Below are 16920 nucleotides of genomic sequence, written 5' to 3'. Positions count from 1 at the left end.
GGAGAAAACTCACAGGCTCTGGTGTCAGAGGACCTCATTTCAAACCTTATTCTGTCATCTACTACCTTTGTCACTTGAGAGAAGTCACTTGATCTCTCTGCCCTTAGTTTCCTCATCATGAAGGGGCTGTACTAGAGGCCCCTGAGGTCCTTTCCAGCTAGATCTATGACCCTGTGACTGTCTACCACAAATGCTATGGTAGAAAACTAGGAAAGAACAGAAAGTAATCTTAAAAAAGACTGATCAATAATCAACCTTAATTTTAGCATCCAGACATTTCAGTACATACCATTCTGCATTTGGATGAGACGTTGAGACCATTTGTGGGAAGTCAATCATGGTTATGTGGTCATCTTTATCCAGCATTAGATTGAATTCATTGAAATCACCATGAATTAGTCCATGATTAGCAAGTTTAATAATTAGTTCCATTGCTTCATTATATACTGCTGCAGGATCTTCAATATGATGTACCTGGCACCTAATACCATTTAAAAATGCAAGCAAAGCATTAATACAGACAATTTTAATTTGTCACTTCAAGAAGTCATACACACACATACTGTTTAATGTACTGTATCACTCAAATGCTAATTTACTATTTGATTGCGATCATGATGGCAGTTTACCTGAATAAAAGTGAATAAAAGATCTGGAAGATACATTTCAGAATTTAGGGCACTTCTCTAGAACAGAGATATAAACTTGCTGCCCTTGAGGCAGGAACCAGATAAAACTAAAATTGGAGAAGGCTTAACAAAAAACAAACAATACAATACAGATGTTAATTTATGGTTTTCTAAGTCAATATGCAGCCTGTAGGATCCATTTCTATTTGAGTTTGACATCATTTTCTACAATATATCAGTGTATTCTGAAATATGTTACGGCTACCAGGTATTATAAAGTCCCAGTTTCAAACCAAAATTGAGTTTGCAACCTATCTTTGTGTTCACTCTTTTAAAATCAATCTTAAAGTCACTAAAGTAGTATTACAGTTAGTTCTTTTAAAAAATTAGAACACTGTTTACAAAGAATTCATGCTTTAAAAATAATACTTACAAAGGGTAACCATTTATGAGTTCCATGACAACTGCATGTCGATTATAATCGATTGGTTTTGGAACTGGGAATTTCCTCTCATAGAGTGCCTGAAAGAATGAAAAGCATGGAGAGCTAAGGAGGAGATCAATATTCAAAATGAGATACCAGCTCAGCTGATTAACACTTAGGTCCTTTTAGCCTCTACCCATTAAGCCTAGCTCTGTCCTCTGGAGATATACTAGTAGGTGTTGTTCCACATGAACATCTTTCAAGTATTTTGGGTCCCTTTCTGTCCAGCTTAAAGTATGGTGTTAACATATTTTAAGTTCTTTATTATGTGTTTCTACGAATGCAACCTAAGACAACACTGACTTTTGGGGAAACCACTTCCTACCATCATATATACTGAACTTGCAGTCAACCAAAACTCTGATTCTTTTTCAATCCATATGAATTACTATTAAGCACATTTCTCCCACTCTCTACTTCTGCTGCCAAGCATAAGTATAGGACATTTCTTGAAATGAAAGAAAATGGTAAAGGACTAATTTGGGATGCCAGTTTCCAGTGAGATTATTTCTGTGTCAGCTGAATTTGATTTAGGGTAGAGAAATCACACTATTCAGGCTGCTATTCTTCTAACACTTGTAGTGCCCTAGTCTCTAATTTATGATTTTATTTGTTTGAACAATCTATTACAGGAATCAGCTGAGTGATAAGGCAGATAGAGCACCTGACAGGGAGTTAGGAAGTCATGAGTTCAAATCTGTCTCAGACACTTAATAACTCTAACACAAGTCACAACCCTTCTCAGCCTCAATTTCCTCATCTGTAAATAGGGGATAAAAATAGCACCTAGCTCACAGGATTGTTGTAAGGAGCATATGAGATAACATATGTAAAGTGCTTTGCAAACTTTAAAGTGTTAAAAACAAATGCTATTAATCAAAAAGCATTTAAGCTTTATGCACTTATGCAGCTGAAGCCACTTATATATGCTGTCTTCCCTCTTTAGAATCTGAGCTTCTTGAAAGCAGTGCCTATCTGGCTTTTCTATTTGTACCTCAAACATTTAGCAAAGGTTTCTGCACTGTAATCAAGAGCTAAGCAAATGCTTCTCCATTCAGTCATTAAACATCTAGTATGTACCAAAATATTCACCTTATGGTTGTGCCAGTTTCCCTACTTCTTACTTAGGCGCTTATAAAAAGAAGCCATTTCTATCCAGTGGTCTCTACACCTACATATATTTTAATGATATCATAGCTAACACTTACATAATGTGTTAAGATTTGCAAAGCGTATTTCATATATTGTCTCACTGGATCCTGACAACAATCCTGTGAGACAGATGTTCCATCATTATTCCCAATTTACAGATGATGAAACTGAAATAGAGAGAATGACTTGCCTACGGTCACAGAGCTAAGTAAATATCAGAGAGGGGATGTGAACTCGGGTCTTCTTGGTAGCATGTCCAGCACTCTGTCCACTGCTCCACCTAGCTGCTTCAAGGTTTCTGAACCATTCAGGAACTGTTCTTCATCTTCTGGTCAGTGTTTTTTCCTCCCTCTTTAGTAATATTAGTCTCACTGTGATGACAGAATCTTGGTACAGCAAACAACGGGGAAGTGATTTTTAAAAGCAACAATCTGCCCCCAGAGACAGTTCCTAGCAGCTGTGGTTGGTAGCAAAGTAGAGAGAGCTTGCTTCTTCCTCCTCCCTTCATCAAGCAAATACACTAACCCAACTTCAGCCCTGTGGCGATGGTTTCAGAAACCAGGGTTGATGCCCTGACATTCACTGTTCTCTAAAATAAAATCTCAGAGATGTAAAGAACTTTAGACATGATCTAGTACAATTGCATCTGGACAAGAGCTGTCTCCTACAACATCCCCAGAATAGTCATCCAGGTTTTTTTCCCAGATAATAAGCCTCCCTGAACTCAGTCCAAGACCATATTAGCTTTTTTAGCTACCTCTGTGTCTCTGCTTGTCTTCCCCATGCCTGTAATATTCTCAGCTCTAGCTCTATGTCTTAAATGAGACAAACATACACTAAAAGTTTCTGTGCTGGTGACTCTGCTAAGCACTTAGTGACATAGAGAAAAATCATAAACAGTTCCTGTCCTTGAGGAGCTTACATTCCATTATGAGATACAGCATAACTATATCAAAACATACAAAATATACACTAGTTTTAAGCAACAAATATGCTCCCCAAAAGTTGAAATTTAATAATTTAAAAGGTACTACAGAAGCTTCCTATACTTTATAGAAATCGTCTAGTCTATCTACCTCTTTTGTAAATTTAGATTTTAATTCACTGGATTTTCTTTGAGGGATGGCAACGGATAGAAGACCTTGTTAAAGGTGCCACTGGACATAGGAGCTACTAAAGAAACTACCATCTTGCCTACAGAAGAAGAATGGGAATAAGCAGAAGGAAATGAGAGAGGAGGGAAGGAATTTCAATTAAGTTGAAACCTGAGCAATTCAACTGTGCTATGTAAAAAACTTAGGTAAGTGAGATCACAAAGGAAAACAATGTATCTTTCCAGACTCACAGGCTATTACTCCCTTCTCCTGAACTCTGCCATCCAGCAAAACTGGCCTTCCTGCTGTTCTTAGAGCACTCTGTCTCCTACCTCCAAGCCTTTGTCCTGACCTTCCACAGATTTGAATGCACTCTCTCCTTACCTCTGCTTCACAAATGCTGGCTCTTCCTTTAAGATGCAGCTCATGCACCATCATCTGCATAAAGTCTAGCTGGTATGTCCAAACTACCTTGTGTGTAGCTGCTTTGTATATGTTTGTATTTGTTAGCTCTATATGTTCTCATGTGTCCTTGTTGTCTCCCTAGTCAGAATGGAAGCTCACTGTCAGCAGAGATCCTTTCATTCTTCACACTTATATCCTGCCCAGACACTAGCACACAGCCTAATAAATACTTGCAGATGGTTGACTGAAAGACATTAATTCTCATGACACAGAAAAAAAATTTTGCTTTTAAAAATCAATTCCCCACCGTTTGTTGTGCCAAGATTCTGTCATCACAATGAGAAGTTGAAGAACAATTCCTGAATGGTTCGGGAACTTTGAAGCAGCTAGGTGGAGGAGTAGCCTTAAAGGAAACTTGTTTAAAATTCTGTTAATCAGATTACATTCCACAGCTTAAAGAGAAGCTAAATCAAGTGGTACTCTCCTTATTTTTGCCTGACACTTCTGCAGATGCCAAGGCCATAAAATTACTTCTGGGCTCCAGGGTCTTAACATGGCTGCCTATTCTCTTTCTGTGGCCCAAGCAAAAAGAGGTCTCATTACTTCTGCTTTGCTAACCTCATCCCCACAAAACATGTATATGGAGGTGAGCACTGAACAGCAGGGGGGCCTTTCTACAGCTTTCACTCTCCATGGGTGGAGGCTGCTCACTTCAGCCTTAAGGAATCTTCCTGAAAATCAGGAGATTTATTTTTTAGGAATCTTAGGAGATAAACTGGGAATCCAGATTTCTATGTTTGTACCAATTAACTTAGCAATCACAGACCCTCAAACCACCATATTAACACTATCTGGCTAGTCATAATGAATATGCAGAAAATTTGTACCAATAATTATCTCAGGTTGCTGCACAGAGCTAAGGAAGAAATATGAGAAAGTGAGTGCAAATATTTATAATTACAAGTACCTTCATATAGGCAAATTCCTTCATGGCAGACAAACGGGATAAATAAAGCCATGACATATTATGTCTGTGCTTGTGGTAATCACGTTTGTTTTTCAAATTACGGAATGAAGTCCTTCCTAGTCTGTGAAGCTTCAGTGCAAACTGCTTCTTTTCTTCATTTGCAACAATATAAATATCTGAAGTTCAAAGAGTGAAAAAGTCATTATTATTACATGCAGAGTAATTCTTCCCCTTGAGTTAAATCAATTCTAACGTCCCATCATTACTCTATTTAAATTTCTTTTTCTGTAAAAATGACATTTCCTAACATAGGTAATTAGAAAGCCTACTGTCCATATCACGTCAATCTATAAGTGGAGGGAAACCAAAGAACAGGTCCTTCAGTACATATACCTAGAAGAGACGACATTTTGTTGTTCAGTTGTTCCAGTCGTGTCTGACTCTGTGACCCTGTTTGGGGTTTTCTTGGCAAAGACACTGGAGTGGTTTGCCATTCCTTCTACAGCTCATTTTACAGATGAGGAACTGGAGCAAATAAGGTTAAGTGACTTGCCCAGGGTCACGTAACTAGAAGGTATCCAGATTTGAACTCAGGAAGATGAGTCTTCCTGACACCAGGCTCACACTCTATCCACTGCGGCGCCTAGAGGCCCCTGAAGAAACACTGAGCAAAAAGTTTGGCTCAAAATCAAACAGGCAGAACAGAGTGAGGCGGACAGATTTTGAAAAACTGCTCAGAGCCTTTTCTCCCTGAAAAAAAGGCCTATTTTTTGAATACCAATAGTTGCAGAATAACAGACACTGAATACACATCTTCAACCGATAAATAGTATTATGAGAGAAATGGTATAAAGGATGTCATCAGAGATAGCTAGTTATAACTGGTAAAGAAAGTGGGCCAATCATGAAATGAGACAGGCAGATGACTGACAGTCCTCATGTTCCACTCATACCCAGCTGATGCCAAGAGCACTGCAGTGGTCTTTAAAGTGGGATGTGCTGCAAAGAAAACTTTTATTTATATTTATTATCTTAAATTAAGCTTTACAATAATACACATTGACAGCAGTACCCTCAGTTAGGCTGCATGTCAGACCATGCCAGTCATACATGTCTTGTATGAAACATGAGGTTTTCTCAGGGAAGACTGAGGAGTTCCCTAACACAGAGGGACTAAGGATGACTTTTACCTGTTGGTTCATTTTCAGTGAATTGTGATAATATTACAGTTTTCTGTGTTCTTGGGTAAGTGGATTTATGGATATTATTCAGTTATCTAAATTAGCCTTCAAAATAGACAAATGTTATAAATATCGTTGTAAAGAAATCTCTGTGAGCACAATGAAATGGCAGAGCTAACATTCTACTCCTATGAGCTATCAGTCACATTATGAGGTTAAAAATAGTGATGAATCAATTAAGATCTGACAAGACAGACAAAATAAATTTGAAATTATCAAGATTATTTAAAATATAGATTTACATCAATTATTACCAATGACGGATTTCACTCTGGGTGTACTTTGTACCCTGCTTTACTAGCTACGGCTTTAAGGTCTATAAAGTGCTTTAAGCATTGTTTTTTTTGTTTGATTCTCACAATTCCATGAGCTAAATATTTATTATACACTTCAATTTTACAGACAAACTGTGTTTCAGAGAGGTAAAATGATGTCACATCTTGTAAGGGTAAAAGGATTGGCCTATTTTTCTAGAATTAAGAGCGCAAGTCCAACGCACTGAAGACTAGAAATTCCTTTAGTGCTATTTTTAGAACAGTTTTTATGTACATTCTAAGACACCATAAGACAGGCCTGCACAACCTGCGGCCTGCAAAAGATTTTGGGTGGCCCATAAAAACATAGAGAAAAATACCCTTTACATTTTTCGAGGGTCGCGTGAAATCCTTTGGCCTGCTTGCAGGCTTCTTATGGCCCACAGGCCACAGGTTGTGCAGGCCTGCTATAAGACGATATCTTTCTTTCCTCATATGATATAAAACTGTTCAAATGAAAATAATTATGGTCCTTGGGTACTCACTTATTTTGAATATCCTCACCTGACTATAACTGCTTGTTAAAAGATTTACAAGATAACAGTTTAGTATCATGACAAAATTTAAGAGTAATTTTTTTTAAAATAAAGAAAAACAAAATCAATATATTACATTTGAAGACAATATACTAGACTACTTACAAATAGAGTAGCTTTAACTTGAAGACGTATGAACTGATGCAGAGGGGAATGAGCAGAACCAGAAAAACTTGCACAATAATAGCAATATTGTGAATACAATCAACTGTGAAATAGTCTGTAACTGACACAATGAGTCACCACAATTCCAAAGGAATCTGATGAATCATGCTATTCACCTCCAGACAGAGTGGATGGACTCAAGAGCGCAGACTGAAGCATATTTTCTTCTTTTTCTTTCCTTTTTTTGGGGTAGTGGCTAATGGGGGAATTTGTTTTGTATATACATATTTTTTTAATACTCCCTATCCCCATCTTCTTTATGGTTGGAGGAGGGAAAAAATTGGAACTGATAACTAAAAAACAAAATAAAAACATAAAAACAAACCCATGAATAGCTTTTAAGAGTTTTTTATAGGCTTTTTAATCTTGGATCTGCTACTGAATATCTGTGTGACCTTAAACAAGTGATTTCACCTTTCTGGGCCAACATTTTCTGCATCTGTGAAATGAAAGGGCAAGACAAGATAACCTCTAACCCTTATGGCTCTAAGTCTATGGTACTAATTATGAATATCTGGAAAAAATGTGTAACTTAGAAAACTAAAGAAGTCTTTCCTTTATTTTCTACACAGATACCACTCTATTTATACACTTACACATAGCAGAAGAAAGATAAAAAAGAATAAAGGAAAAGGGAAGCTAATTAAAAAAAAAAAGAAAGGAATTCAACATTTTAGAAAATTACCTGATTCTTTGCCAACACCCATCTGGTTTCCAACAGAGTCTACCACCTGTCTTGAAGAAAGTGCTTTCAAAGCAAGGTAATCATAACCTCCATTTGTTAACCGATAGCCTTGGACAGCTGAAAAAAGAAAAAATGAAAATTCTTTTTAGTTACATATTGCTCTATATCATGTCTGTTAATGAGTTCAAATTCTTATGTTATTCTTTCTAAAATACATACTTTTTCCTTGAGGATCTCTTGATAAAGTTTTAATGTTAACTGTTTTTTTCCCCTTCTAAATACAGACGCTATACTACATACTTTTTGGGGATATGTTCTGCTTATATTAAAAAGCATTACTTACATTGACCTTATAGGCATCTGCCTATCCTTTATATCCACCTGCCACTAATTACCATTTAGCAGCTACAATGTATTGTCATATTTTTAGTAATACCTCATATTCATATAGCTTTTTGAAGACTTACAAAGTATTTTCCTCACAACTACTATTATTTCACAAATGAGAAAACAGAGGTACAGTGAACTGAAGAGAAAACTTGCCCAGAGTCACAGGACTAGAACCAGGACTTGAAACCACATGTTCAGATTTTCAGATAAGTATGTGTTTTCTATTATATCACACTGATGCTCCCATAATATTCCATGATGTTGACATATGAGTTGGTTCATCCATTCTCTATTTAGTTTTGAAATGAAGAACAATGAGGCTCTATCCCCAGTTAGATAGTCTCATGTTTTGGTAATGGTTCTGGTTTATATTTAAAAAGTAAAAATTATTATTTTTATAATAATCTGCACTGTACTGTCAGTATGCTTTCCCCAAAGAATTCAACGTATATGGAAACCATTAGACGAAAGGTTGTACAAATATCATTTATCCAACTTTTACAGTTGAGGAAATTGAGGTTAACTGACTTGCCAAAGGTCATAAGAGAAAGTAACAGTCACAACTAAAGCCCAGGGCTTTGATTTAACTACAATGCTCCTGTCAGACTGCTGGATTTGAGTGCCTGCTAAATATACGTAAGGCAGGTGTGGAAAATATGAAAGAGAAGAAAGACAGTCTCTGCCCTCATGAAGTTTAGTCTAGTAGTGGGGATAAAATAATATGTAAATAATTCCTCGTATTATACAGGCCATCTCATGTTCCCACTCTGTTGTTGAGAATTCTACTCTCTACTTTAGATTTTTCTCTCAGTATCATTCTATTTTCTTACACTCGCAGAAACCTGGCTCTCTTCAGGAGCTCCCTCATCTGCTGTCTCTCTTTCCAGTACTGGTTGTCCTTTCTCAGAGGCTCCTTCTCCCACACACTGAGTCAGAAGGAACCAAAATCCACATTGCTCTCCACTACTTCCCCTGCTGCTTTCAGATTCTCTTCTTTCAAGGATCACTATGTTGGACCACATCACGTACGTGGTTCTTATCTGCCACTTCCAGGGTCATTCTCACACCTTTCTTGAGGAATTCAGTCATCTCTACATACTTCTTAATGTCCCCTTGAATATTCTCAATTCCCATGACCACTAGGGATCTCACCACCACTTTAACCTGTGCCATCTCTGATGGAGTGCTGTGGCGCTTGTGTTTGGGTGCTTGCGCTTGTACCCCAATTTCTCCCTGGCCTCAGAAACACTGTCTCTGACAACCACTCCCCAGCCCAAGGACACTGTGCCTAGCAGTTATTCATGCATGGGCCTCAGCACGACTCTTATCTCTCTCCCTGGTACAGCTACACAGAGCTGGGCTGCTCAGGCCCCAGCACTCAGATCATGTCTCTGGAAGCCTCCCAATTCCTTAGTAGTTCCTGTCTTGTAAGAAAGCTTTCCCTTGTTGCAGAACATTCTCTCGTCAAGACAGAGGGAGAGGGGTGCCTTGCCCAGCCCAAGGAGTTTTGTCCTTGGCCAGCCCAAAGCCTTTTCCTCCTGCCAGACTCCAAAGATCCATACCTCTGTCATCTCCCTCCCTGTCCAGTATACTCCCTGTACTTTCCCATCCATAGCCCCCAAAGACACCTGAACCTTTGGATTACCTCATCAGTGTTCCTGGCATTACTTTCCCATGCTCTTTTCCATGTAAACCCTAGCTGCATTCTCAGTCTCTTACAGGATCCTTAAGAATCCCTGCCCGCTGAAAAGCCTAACAATAAATCTTTGCCACCTTGAATTAAAGAATGCTTGAATCTGTGAATTCATTCCAGACGATCCGTCCTGTATTCCGGTCTTTGAGGGGTCACAACCTCTCAACCTCTCACACCGCAACATCTCCATGATTTTGAACTCTGAAATTATCCCTCTTAATCATAATATATGATCCTTGAATTTCTTCCTCTGCTTTTCTGTTCTGAGAACTAGTTTTTTTGTCCTTATTCTGACTTCAATTCTACTCCCTGAAGATCTCCTAGCTTTTCACCCCTCCTTTGGCCTCACTTTCTTCTCTTCATAGTAGTTATACTATTAATCAGTTATTCAGTTAAACACAGTCCTAGAGCACCAATTCCTAGCCAGTGATGTTTTCCTGCAGTTCACACCTTGCCAATTACCAAGTCTGGGTAACTCCCACCACCCACCTTCTTTGCTTTTACTCCTGCCACTACAGGAATTCACGAAGCTATTCTTACTGAGTTCATAAGGAATTTATGTTACTTAATCGCAACCAAGCCCACACTATTATCCTTTGGAGATAATATCTGTATTAACTACTTTATGGAGTTGCACTGAGGACCAAATAAAATAACACTGTAGAGTCAAAGTGCTACATAAAGGTCATTTATTCCCTGATACTCATGTTATTTATACCAGCTGTTCCAAATCTTTTCCTAAAGCCCCTAATATTATTCATCCTGTCTTTCAACAGATGGCCTTCCTGCCCACTTTGTTCAGAAAGCCCAGGCCATTCATTTGGAATCTTCACCTCCCCTACCTTACATCTTGCCAATCTTCTACATTTTCACTCATCTTTTCTCCTTTGTTCTAATCTCTAAGAGGCAGTCCTTTCTGACATAGCCAACCACCCTATGTCTGCCCTTGATTCCACCTCTTCCTTCAGGAACAGACCATGACAGTCATTCTCATCACCCTTCCCTTCTTCAACCTCCCCCTTCTGACTACTTCTTCCACACTCCTTACAAACATCTACAGGCTTCTCTCATCCCTAAAACAAATAAGACCCCTGTCGTGTGGTTCTACCCCCTCAAAATATCCTCCTGTCTCATATACTTAGCAGCTGTGAGACCCTAGGAAATAACAACCTCTATCAGGCTGCTTCCTTATCTGTAAAATGGTGATGAAAATAGTACCTACCTCACAGGGCTGCTGTAAGGATATAAAGAGATAATAATATACGTAAAGTGCTTTGCAAACTTAAAGCACTATATGAATATTAGTTATTATCAGTTCCAATGTCTATGCAGGTGATTCCAAATTTCTATATATCCATCCCTATTTTCTCTCCTGAACTCTAGCACCTCATCTCCAAAGGCTTCAAAAATGGAAACCATTATCTCCCCTCTGCTGACATTCCAAAAAACAAAACCTTACCATCTACAAATGTCTACTGAGTGTACCTCTCAGTCATCCAAATTCATAACCTTAGTCATCTTTGACTTTTCCTCTTTCTTAATCCCCATATCGTATACTTAGAGTAGTCTAGTACACTAGCCATAGTTCCTAGAAGGAATCTCAGTGATAACATAACCCAGACCTGCACAACCTACAGCTGTGGGCTGCTTTCGGCATGCAGGCCGCAGCTTATACAGGCCTGATATAACCCAATCCTCCAATTTTATTGATGAAGAAACCAAAATCCAGAGCAATCAAGCAACCTGCCCAGATAGGAGACAGATAGAAAATATCAAAAATGTGATCTGATGCAGGTCTGACACCAAAACAAGCTATCTTTCCACTGTACTATGCTGCTTCCCATGTTGATTCTACTCTTCCAACATCTCTTACTTCTAAATCCTTCTGACCACCTGCCAAAAAACCAATTTGGCTCCTTACTGTCTCTCACCTGGACTTTTGTAATAGGCCCATAATTAGTTTCTCTTCTTTTAGTCTCTTCTGTTTCTCTTTATAGTGTCCAAACTAATCTTCCTAAGGCACAATAAACCCCTAGAACCCTTGTGAAGCTGATTTCAACCCATCTTTCCAGGCCTATTTCACATGACTCCTTTCCACACACTTTATTTTCCAGCCAAACTATTTCTTCTTCAGTCGTGACCTTTCATATATTTTAAAAAGGCATGTCCCATGCTTAGAATGTCCTGTTTCTTAGGTTCCTTACCTTCCTTTAAAAGTCAGGTTAGCTACCACCTCCTCTAAGAGGCCATCCTCTCCTCCTTCCAGATACAATCATTCTTATAGCAAAAGACAAAATACTTCCTCAGTAGATTGAACATGGGAATTACTTTTTCAATGCAGATCATCCTTTTCTTCCTTTTGGGACACAATTAAAAAAGTAGGCCACTAGGTGGACTAAGTGTGTGCTGTTCTATCTCTTTCGACAGGAGCTACAGAATGAGTGTATAAACACTGCAAGAAAGGAAATTTAGATTTAAACGAGGCAGGTTGAATGATCAGAGCAGAAATGCTTATTAAGATTATGTTGTAGTATGATGAACTTCTTATAATAACTTCTTGGCAATTTTTCAATACTGCTGGGAAAGTCTTACTATTCAGTGTTTATAATAAATGCTTTTTTATATTAAAAAAAAAAACACTAAAACCCAAACATCAAAACTTCTAAAAATAGTCCTAAAATCCCAGAGACTTTAAGCAGATCTTTGGAGACAAATATGAACAATAAAACATGAAGCTTTTAACATTTTTTTCTAGTTGCTATCTAAATAATGGCAAGAGGCAGAGAGGTACAAATGATGTATTTGGTAAGAGACATAAAGGATCAAAGTTCTGGATTTAAAGTCTGCAAGATCAGGGCTCAAATCCTGCCGATGACACTAACTAGCTACATCATTCTGGGTGAGTCACTTAAATTCTGTAACAGCTTCTTAACCTAAGGTCGAGTGAACTAGCTTTCAAAAAATATTTTGATAACTAATTACAAATAAGTGTTCCCTTTATAATACTATGCATTTTGTGCATTTAAAACATTATTCTGGGGCAGCTAGGTGGCCCAGTGGATAGAGCTATGGACTTGGAGTCAAGAAGACCTGAGTTCAAATCCTGCCTCAGACACACATCACTTACTACCTGTGTGACCCTGGGCAAGTCACTTACCTCAACTGCCTCACCAAGAGCAAAAACCAACCAACCAAAAAAAACCTTCCAACATTATTCTCAGGTGTTTATAAGCTCTACCACACTGCCAAAAGGGTCCACTGACTCAAAAAAAATATCAAGAATCCCTGTCCTATGTTATCTTCCTATGTAAACTCTTGGACTTAGCCACAAAGTCAGAAATGGAGGCTGACCCACATCATCTTAAGGAGTTGGCTATGTTGAGAAAAATCAGATTCGTTTCACATTAAAGAATCCAAAAAAGCATGTCAATGTTACATATGCATTCATAAAATGAACTGTATAATACTTACTTTTAGTTCGTTCATAAGCTAAGAGCTTATGTTTTGCCAGTTCTCTCAAAATCTTATTACAACCACCATGTTTAAGGCTGGCTATGGAGGCGATCAAACTGCAAGGAACTATTTCATGGTTCTTCATGCCCATTTCGACCTGAAGTTAAAAACACACAACAAATAACAACATATATGCAGCTTCTAAAACGATTTTTCTCTAACTGCTAAAACAAACACAAATGTATCATCGCAGCTCTTTTAAAATGTCGTTTTATTTAATGCACTAGAAGCTGAGAAGTAGTTTTTAAATGATATAAATTTTGAACTTTAAAATAGATCTTTTCAAAAGCCACAAAACAACTCATTACCGCAAAAGCTGGGTAACTTAAGTTCAAATTAGGTAATTCACTTTCAGCCTTACAAGATAATCTAGGGCAGGAAGGCTGATAGAAATAACCCTTCTACTACCCCAACATATAAACACACAAACAAGAACACCTGAAAGCTTAGCTCAGTGCCTGGCATGCAGCAAGTGCTTAATGAATGTTTATTGGTTCAAAAAATTCCTTTGAAGATGGATTGTGGGAAGATGGTGGAATAAGGCAGGAAATTATCTGGCTCTCTCAAATTGCTTAAAACAACACCTCAAATTGAATTTTAGAATGGCAAAAATAATTCAAAAGTTAGGGTAAAGCAGTTGTCCAGCCCAAGATAACTTAGGACAATAGGAAAGATCTGGCCCACACAGTGGTGGTATGGCTGGGGTGAAATGCTATGGTAACAAAAGCAAGCCTTGGGGGCAGCTGTACCAGTTTAGGGAAATTTCACCCAGGAAAGTTGGGGTGGTTGGGCAGCTGATGACGGAAGACTGCAGAGGGTGCAGTCCCTTTGCTGACACTAGACGTGGGGCCCAGAAGCTTGGATGTGGCCCCAGGCTGTGGCTATGGGAGGAGCAGTGGCAACCATATTTGGGTAAGGTCAGAGAGGTGGGGCTCAGCTCATGGAGAGGCCTGGTTGTGGTCACTCACAGGAACATCAGTTCCAGGGCAGAGGAGTGAATGGATATTTGGGGTGGCAGTGGTGGTGGTATGGGTTTGCTGGTCTTGGCTCAGGGACAACAAAGAGTACCTGTTGGATACAACTAATTTTGTAATCTCATTTTTATGATTCAGGGCCCTGAACCCTACTTGTCCCCCTCCCAATTTGACTGAAACTCACTTCTTTCCCCTACCCTAACAAAAAGTTAACAGCTAAGAAACAGACCATTAAAAAAAAAGAACTTGGCCATAGATAGTAACTATGGTGATAGAGATCAGGGTTCAAACTCAGAAGACAATGAAGTCAAAACAGCTGCTTATAAAGCTTCAAAGAAAATGTAAAATGGTCACAAGCCCCAAAAGAATTCTCAAAAAAAGCTTAAAAAGGACTTTAAAAATCAAGTAAGACAGGCAGAGGAAAAACCTGGGGCAAGAAATAAAAGTAATGTAAGAAAATTATGAACAATTGGAAAAAGAGGTCCAAAAACTTACTAAAGAAAATAACTCCTTAAAAATTAGAATTGGGCAAAAGGAAGCTAATGACTTCATAAGACATCAAGAAATAACAAAACAAAACCAAAAGAATGAAAAAATAGAAGACAACATATAATATTTCATTAGAAAAAATGACCTGGAAACAGATTAAAGTGAGATAATATAAAAATTGCTGGATCATCTGAAAGTCACGATCAAAACAACCGTCTAGACATACTTAAAGAAATTAAGAAAAACTGACCTAAGTTAAGAGCTGGAGGGTAAAACAGAAATTGAAAAAAATTCACCTGAAAGAGATCCCAAAATGAAAACTCACAGGAACATTATAGCTAAGTTTCAAAGCTGCGCGGTCAAGGAGAAAACATAACAAGCAACTAGAAAGAATTCAAATATTGTGTAGCTACAGTGGGGTAATACAAGATTTAGCTGCTTCTGCATTTCAAAAGGCATGGAATATGGTATTCTGAAGAGCAAAAGGGCTGGGTTTGCAACCAAGAATAACCTACTCAGCAAAGCTGGGTGTGAAATGCACATTTCATGATTTTAAAGGACTTTCAGGCATTCGTGAGGAAAAGACCAGGACATCTATTGATACTAAGTGTCTAAGGTCAGATCTGAACTCAGAAAGATGAGTCTTCCTGGCTCCAGGGCAGGCACCTCGCTGCCCTTCAGAAGATCGTCTGACAAAATAAGAGGTGCTTAGAAAATGTTAGTTGACGGATTTAACCTCTGTTTCTTCATCTGTAAAATGGAAGAAAAACAACAGTCCCTCTATATTGCAGGGTAATTGTGACGACCACGGGAGAGAACACACGTGAGAGCGTTGCAAACCTTCCAAGTGTTTCATACACAACAGCTGAGCCCGGAAGCTCAAGGGGCCGGTACCAGAGCCCCCGGGGGCGGGCCGGGATTCAGCACATCCCCCGGCTGCCCCTCGCTGTGCCCCCGCTCGCTCCCAGCAGGGCGCCGCCCAGCCGATCCAAACCACCCGGGGCCTGGGAAGGCCGGACTCGCGGCACCACAAGCGCCCGCCCGGTTTTCCGGGACAGCCTGTCCCGGTGGATTCGCTCCCTTCCTCCTCCCGACCCGGATCCCCGGCCCGCGCCCAGGTCGCGGCCGCTGGGCTGGGGTCGGCAGATGTCGGGATCGGCGCACGCCGGGTCTTACCGCGGTCAGAACCCTGAAGTCGTCCCGTGACAGGTAGCGCAGCTTGGCCACATTCACCTTCCCCATGGCTGCTCCAAGAAACAGCCAGCGAGAGACTGCTCTCAGCGCGCGTGCGCGAGCGAGAAGGCGTCTGGGGCGCATGCGTCCTTTGGCTTCCAGGTCCCTGTCGATATATAAAACCCCAGGATTTCCGTTTCAAATAAAAAAATAAGCATTGTTCTTGATTTCGGTGAGCGGGCAGGATAACAAATTTAGTGTTTGTCACGGTAAATCAAAGAATCGGAATTTAATCCATGGACGTAAAAAGGCGCTCTTTCTGGAAGACTTCTTTTTAATCTGCCAGGATTGGCTGCCTAGGTGAAGCGTCCTGCCGGGGCGGCCCCGGGAGATTGATTAGTGGTGGGCGGAGCAGTTTTTTTCAGGTTAGCTTCTATTGCTCCCGCCTGGCACCGCGGTCTCATGAAGACCCTGAGAGAGAGAAAGACGAGGCTGAGGGCTTTGGACTTAGAGAATCTAAGGTAAATAAATGAATAGTAAAATAAAATCAACCTGGAGGAAAAGTCAAGGCCCCTGGTAGCATCTGCCTGGATAAAATGCTGGTCAAAGTGGTTTAGACTCACCATTGTGTACTGGAAAGGGGGTGGATTTGGGAGTCCCAATTCGAATCCTGGAGGTGACATTTACCAGCTTGTGCACACTGGGCATATCGTGTCACCTCTCTCAGCCCAACTCTGATCCCCATCTGTAAAATGGGGATCAGGACCCTTTCTGTTGCAAAGGAGTTGTACATTGTGAAGCTTAAAACACAATGTAGATGTGAGTTTTCTGGTGAAGCAGCATGGAGCAGCTGTGGGTTGCTGGATCTGGGGTGCAGAAGACCTGATTTAAATCATGTCTCAGATACTTACCATCTAGGTGACTCAGGACAAGTTGTTTAACCTCTCTGTGCCTGAGTTTTCTTTCTCTGTAAAAGGAAGGAGGGGAGTGGATCCCATAATCTTTTAAAGTCCCTT

At 39.6% G+C, this 16920-nt stretch overlaps 1 protein-coding gene across 1 annotated transcript in view; it reads right to left on the bottom strand.

The window, feature by feature from the left end:
- Positions 1 to 16032, bottom strand: part of RIOK2 (RIO kinase 2) — a 35056-nt gene extending 19024 nt beyond the window's left edge. The window contains exons 1-6 of the mRNA XM_021009158.2: positions 15908 to 16032; positions 13227 to 13365; positions 7673 to 7789; positions 4732 to 4907; positions 1063 to 1151; positions 290 to 481 (exon numbers count right to left, since the gene is read on the bottom strand). Of these exons, the coding sequence (XP_020864817.2) occupies positions 290 to 481; positions 1063 to 1151; positions 4732 to 4907; positions 7673 to 7789; positions 13227 to 13365; positions 15908 to 15973 (779 nt within the window). The 5' untranslated portion in view covers positions 15974 to 16032. The remainder of the gene's footprint in view (positions 1 to 289; positions 482 to 1062; positions 1152 to 4731; positions 4908 to 7672; positions 7790 to 13226; positions 13366 to 15907) is intronic.
- Positions 16033 to 16920: the final 888 nt, after the last annotated feature.

This window comes from Phascolarctos cinereus, unplaced genomic scaffold, assembly GCF_003287225.1.
Source record: "Phascolarctos cinereus isolate Bilbo 61053 unplaced genomic scaffold, phaCin_HiC Scaffold_4;HRSCAF=312, whole genome shotgun sequence".
Taxonomy (NCBI): domain Eukaryota; kingdom Metazoa; phylum Chordata; class Mammalia; order Diprotodontia; family Phascolarctidae; genus Phascolarctos; species Phascolarctos cinereus.
Note: the sequence above shows the minus strand (reverse complement) of the source record. Positions and strands in the feature narration are given on the sequence as shown.